Source organism: Cajanus cajan, chromosome 8 (assembly GCF_000230855.2).
Source record: "Cajanus cajan strain Asha chromosome 8, NIPB_CcT2T_4, whole genome shotgun sequence".
Taxonomy (NCBI): domain Eukaryota; kingdom Viridiplantae; phylum Streptophyta; class Magnoliopsida; order Fabales; family Fabaceae; genus Cajanus; species Cajanus cajan.
In genome coordinates, this window is record NC_138524.1 from 26,333,412 (window position 1) to 26,339,742 (window position 6,331).

The 6,331-nt window shown below is 31.6% G+C and overlaps 1 protein-coding gene across 1 annotated transcript; it reads left to right on the top strand.

The window, feature by feature from the left end:
• Positions 1–305: 305 nt before the first annotated feature.
• Positions 306–2,202, top strand: LOC109795100 (kunitz type trypsin inhibitor 104). The gene is made up of 2 exons (XM_020354518.3): positions 306–707; positions 1,646–2,202. Exons 1-2 carry the CDS (start codon positions 418–420, stop codon positions 1,959–1,961), a joined length of 606 nt encoding a protein of 201 aa, XP_020210107.2. The 5' UTR covers positions 306–417; the 3' UTR covers positions 1,962–2,202.
• The last annotated feature ends 4,129 nt before the right edge of the window (positions 2,203–6,331 follow it).

Sequence of the window (6,331 nt, forward strand, 5' to 3'; positions counted from 1 at the left end):
ATAAAAAATAAGCTCTTAAGTTGTTCCAGAATGTCTGGCCGATTGGCCGTCTCAGGAAAAATTTCAATTTTGATGGTTTTCTCTTGGTGAAGTAAAAAAACTCTACAAAACATAGCATATTCAAATCAAACCTCTATCTTTGACAAATAAACCACAATTCCCCCAAGGCAACGTTTGTCTCAACATAATCACAACCTTAAGGTACAAGCAACCTCTAATCAGATAACTCATGTCGGACTTTTACTCATGAACGTACCACGCGTACGGCATGCACCACACCACATCCTATAAATACCCTCCCTCACAACCTCAAAACCACACACATCATCATCATCATCACAAAACCCATAAACCCTCTCACCAAACCTTCATTCACAACACAACACAACACAACACATTTCTGCGATCATAGCTATTATGTCGATGAAGTTGTGGGCTTCTCTCACCCTTGCGGTGTGGCTAATCACTGCCACGTCATCACTGGCACAATCCAACTACGTCCTCGACACAAACAACGAACCCCTCGAAAGCGACGAGGAGTACTACATAAGGCCAGCGATAACGGACAGCGGAGGCCGTTTCACCTTGATCGACCGAAACGGCACGTGCCCTCTGCACGTGGGCCTCGAAAACACCGACACGCCGCAGGGCTACCCCGTGAGATTCACCCCTTTCGCCACTGACGACGACGACGTGAGGGTTAATAGGTAATGAATTGTTTTGTACTTGTTCCTGTTGAGATGTGCTTTTGATATAAGAGTTTCATATATCTTTTCATTCGTTAGCTACCTTCATATGTTGAACTGAAATACAAAAATTAATATAGTAAAATTATTTTGTTTTAGAATCAAATTGATGATATTTAAAATTAAGTCAGTAATTTTGGTAGTTGCAAGGTCAATTGTGAAACAAAGAGGGTCAAATATATGATGTTCTCATGATTAATCTCAGTCAATATAAAATAAAACAAAACTTAGTTAAACTTCCTTAGGTATGATTGGTTTATATTTTCTATTAGAATTAAAGTTTTATCTTAATAATATGTATTTATTTTTATTAATATACATTTACGTATATTATTAATATAAAATTTTAATTTTGATTAAAAAATAATATTAAACACTTAAAAAATTGTAATATTTAGCTAGTAGAAATATTTTTTACAAGTGTAAACATGTATTTAGTTATGTATGTTATTCTTTTTAATACTTAAAATGGTAGATAAATGATAACATCCCTGTGACTATCAAGTAAAGAGTCAATGATATTTAAGGATTCTTAAATCAAATACTATTATTCATTTATTGTTTGTCGAAATTCAATATTCAATAATATGCGGTTAGACTTGGAACTATTACTTAGTGGACCGAGAATCAATAGAAATTTATTAGAGAAATATCACTCTCATTCCAAGTAATCTCCTTGACTAGGTATATCACTATCAAAGTAGGATTAATTTTATAGTCACAGGATATCAAACTTGCGTCATGAAAAATATAATTTCAGACTGAATCTTAAATCATTTGTACTAACTCACCATATTTAAGCAATATATTGAAAAATTCAGACATTAACAAATTTTTTAAATTCTGAATTATCATTTTTTTTCAAAGTAAAATATGTTTAAACATATTCTGAACAACAGGGATCTGAGAGTGACGTTCGTGGAAGTTTCCTCGATCTGTGTGCAAACCACCGAGTGGAGGGTGGGTGAGAACGACACCACGACTGGGAGGAGACTCGTTGTAACTGGAAGAGACAATAGAACAGGATCGTATAGTAACTATTTCAGAATAACACAAAACGGAACATTGTATAACATCGAGTGGTGCCCTACGGAAGTGTGCCCTACTTGTAGGTTCATCTGTGGCACTGGTGGCATTCTGCGTGAGAATGGGAGGATTTTGTTTGCCTTGGATGGTACTCCTCTCCCTGTTGTGTTTCAGAAGAAGGATGATTAGTTTCAACATTGTGGGGTTTACACTTGTTCATGACAAGTTGTTTTCATGGTAATAAAATAAGGAATTGACATATACGGAGGGAGCTATGATCATTCATTTTCATGGGATGAAATAAAGATACATGTATTCAGTTTTCTGTTATTGATTTCTACAATAAAAAGCTTCTTATTGTTACGTGTATGTAATTCATTTGCTACTATGGCTTATTTTATATTATAATCATATAGTTTATCATTTATCATTTTTTTCTCTCTTTATTTTTGCACCCATATATTAATAAATGGGAAGAAGGCTAACAATTTTCCTTTATACCTAATAATAATAATAATAAAATCAATGTACTTCTCTTCTAACAAAGGTCTAATATATATATTATATACCATTTTGTTTTGGTGTAGGCAGGTATTTTTATACACAAAATCTTTATAATATAAAAGTTGCATATAGAGGAAGTTTAGCTTATTAGTTGGTTGAACAGTCCCGGTGTATCAGATATTGTAAACTCTCCGTATCTAATTTGATTTCAATGTACAACACTACAAAATATAAAATGTTGAACGCTTATAAGGTGAAGTAGTTTGATGCGTGTTTCACCCGTGAGGCATTAATTTTATTAGCAGTAGTTAGTTTTGTGATTTGTTTATAATTACAAAATAGTCCCTATACTTAATAGTTTTAACTTTTAAGTAATATAAATTATTCTTAATTTTGCAATACCAAATGTTCCTGCGTAGAAACACTCCTCTAGTAGCTTCTTCCTTGCAGTCTTCTAAGTTTTCGGTGCCGACCAAATACTACCTCCGAGGGGTGGGGAAGGGTACCTGCAAAGGCACTCCGACGATCAAGTAAGTATTCGGTTCAGAGCAATAAAGGCTTTATATTGGATAATAACGTACCTTTTTTATGTCACATCACCTGTGTATTTATAGTGACACAATTGGGCCTGGTGGGCCTTCAGTCTTGGGTGATGGGTAACACTTGAGTTAACCTTAATCTCTTCTTAATCTGGCATGGTAACTAGTGCATAATAAGTATCTAACTTGCCACGTGTTGTTTGTGATCTGTTCTTTGTTGAAGTCCTCGGCTAGGCATAAGGCCGAAAGGGTGTTCGGCCTTCCCCAAGGCCGAAGAGGTGTTCGGCCTAGGTCAAGGCCGAGGAGGTGTTCGGTCTAGGTTAATACCGAGAGATTTTGTTGGGTGTTCACTTCTAGTGGTAAGGGGGTCCTGGGGTATCCCCTTTGGCTGAGAGGGTGTATTCGGCCCATCCTCCAGTCGAAGGGGTGGTGTGTTTTCGTCGACTCGGACACCCCTTTCAGCCTATTGCCTGACCGAAGGGGTGCCAACTGGTGTGTTTTTGTCGACTCGGACACTCCTTTCGACCTATTGCCTGACCGAAGAGGTGCCTACTAGTACACCAAATATATCCATGTTAAGTGAAAGTGACCCTTACTCTCCTTGCATTAGTCACTGACTTTCTTAAGGAGCTTTACCAGCAATATCCTCAAGATCAACGATCTCACTCTCCACATTAGAATCCTTCTCGAAACTTGAAACATTGTCGTATTCCCTGATGGCAACATCATCACCAACTTCCACAACATCACCATCACCTTTCAAAACCTCAATCACCTTGACACACCTTGACACATCATATACAAGATATAATTCTCTCATATTGAGTTTATGGTCATTCTATTGAGGAGTAGAACAATATTTTTAATTATCACTTTATGTCTGTGTGGAAGATTGATTTAAGGAACAAAAGTGTTGAATTAGTAATGCACACAATTTTCGATTATATATATATATATGTTAAATATATTTTTGTTCCTCTAGAAATTTATTTTATTTGGTTTTAATCTCACAATTTTTTTTATTAAATTTAGTTGTTTAAATTTATGTAATACTTTTTTTAATCACTTTTTAAATATTATTAACTTTTTCTATTAAAATAGGTTATCTTAACATCCAAATTATTATTAGTTTTACTGCATGAGATTTTTTAATTTAAAATATTAATTATTTTATAATTAAGTTAAGATTTAAGGTAAAAATTAATTTTATACTTAAAATTTTTCACTATTCACTCTCAAACCCACATATGGAGGTTTCAGAAGTGCTCTATTTTGCTTTTATCCTCAATGGAGGAAGTCAATAACCTCTTGTTTCTAAAGAAAAAAATCTTGAAACTCAAGAAAGGAGAATAATGAGGGTTGTTTAGAGTAATTAATTAGTATTTTGAGAGCCACTTAGGGTGAAACAATGTTGCTAAAAATAAGGAATTTGGAGTTTAGAGGATTGTTGACAAAAGTATGAAACTGAACGTTTATAGACATGTTGGAGAGAAAAAAAACATTACATTGAGTTAGTGAGAAGATTTTATTAGAATTTGGTGGTGACGGTTTGTTCAAGTAAAGAAGGAATTACTAGAACTTCTATACTTACATTTGAGAGTATTTATTAAAATCTATTTTATTTCTACATTTTAATAATGGTATTTACTAATATTTTTATTTATTTTTATTTTTTATTTGAATAAAATAAAATAATTTATTTTTATTCTTCTTAATTATAATGTAACATTTTTTTTGTTGAGTTCTATATTTAAATAATTTTAATAAGTTTTAAATATTTTAAAATTATTTAATATCATATTTATAATAAAATTTAAGTGAATAATATATATATATATAATATGAGTTTATTTTAATAAAAGATATTTTTATAAAAAATATTTATAAACCCAAAAATACACTTTTTTGTAATCAAACATAAAAATATTTAATTTCCAAGAATTAAGATTTTTATGAATAACCAATTATATTTTAACTATTTTCAGGAATGATGATTCTTAACATTTGTAATTTCAAGAATCATGATTTTTACATATGAAAATTTTTTTCTCCTGTCAAATACCCCCCTAAAACTAAATAGAGTCAACTTTTGGAATAGTAAAAACATATTTATTTTATATATATATATCTATATATATATATATTAATTACACGTAAGTAATATGCGGAAATTCATATAAATTTCTCCCCCTTGGTCAGTGAGATGACATTTTCAGGTTTTGAATTGTAGTTGTACTTTGATTAGCTTCTTGGTCCCATGACGTTATGTTTTAAAATTTAGTTTAAATTTATTTAAGGTGACATCACTACTAGAAAAATGTCATTTTTTTTGCAAATTTTCCTGCAAAAAAATATTCGTAGAAAGTTTTTGCAAAATTTCCTGCAAAAAAATATTCGCAGAAATTTTTTACGAATTTTCTTACAAAAAAATATTCACAGAAATTTTTTGCCAATTTTCCTGCAAAAAATAATTTACAGATATTTCTTATAAATTTTGCTACAATTTTAATAATCATGGGAAAAAAAATTTCATGGTAAAAATTTGCAGAAAATATTGTAAGAATTTTATTTTGTTTCTTGCAGATTTTCTTGCAAAAATAAATTCGCAAGTAATGTTTACTAAATGGTAGAAAAATTTTGCAGGTAATTTTTCTTGCGGATTTTTGCAGGAAAAATAAAAAAAAATATTTAAATTCATAAGTTTAATATTTTAAAAAATCTCTAAGTCCCACATCGATTGAAAATAAAACAATTAAAGAGTATATAAGTTGGGGCAACACTTACCTTACAAGTTGAATTGTATGGTTGAGTGTTAGACTTATAATCTACAATCTTAGAATTTAAAAGATTATGTATGAGGCATGAAAATAAAAGATTATGAATTCTTAAAATATATAATTTATAGTATTTTTTTTTAATTTTTTCGTAAAAAATATTCCTGCAGAATTTCTTGCAAAAAAATTCGCAGGAAAGTTTCCTGCGAATTTTTTTTGCAAGAAATTTCGCAGGAAATTTTCCTACGAATTTTAAAATTCGCAAAAATATATTATCTACGAAGGTATTACCTGCAAATAAAATTTTGCAGAAAAATTTGTAGGAACAACGTTTCCTGCAAATTTTTATGAAAAATTCGTAGGAAAAGTCGCATGTAATAAGAGAAATTCTAGTAGTGCGTTTGTCAAATTGATTGAAAAGCCGGTCCAAACAAGAAATAGAGTGTAAATAATAACATGCAACATCTCTTTGCGATTTAACAATAATAAATTTGTGAGACCCATAACCTTTCTTTTCTCCATTTTACCCTTATCCTCTATTTTTCTCACTTGGCTGAAACACTTTCCCTTAGCTCACTCTCTCTCAATTCTTCCTTCACTCTCCTTACATTTGGTTCTCCTTGGTCCCATAGGTGGTGCTGACTAGGTGGTTTGAATTTCTTCTCCTCCGTAGCCATTCAAGCTTGCTCTTTGCCGTTTGTTCGAGTTTCTCCTCCTCGTTCAAGTTCTTAGTCTTCCCGGA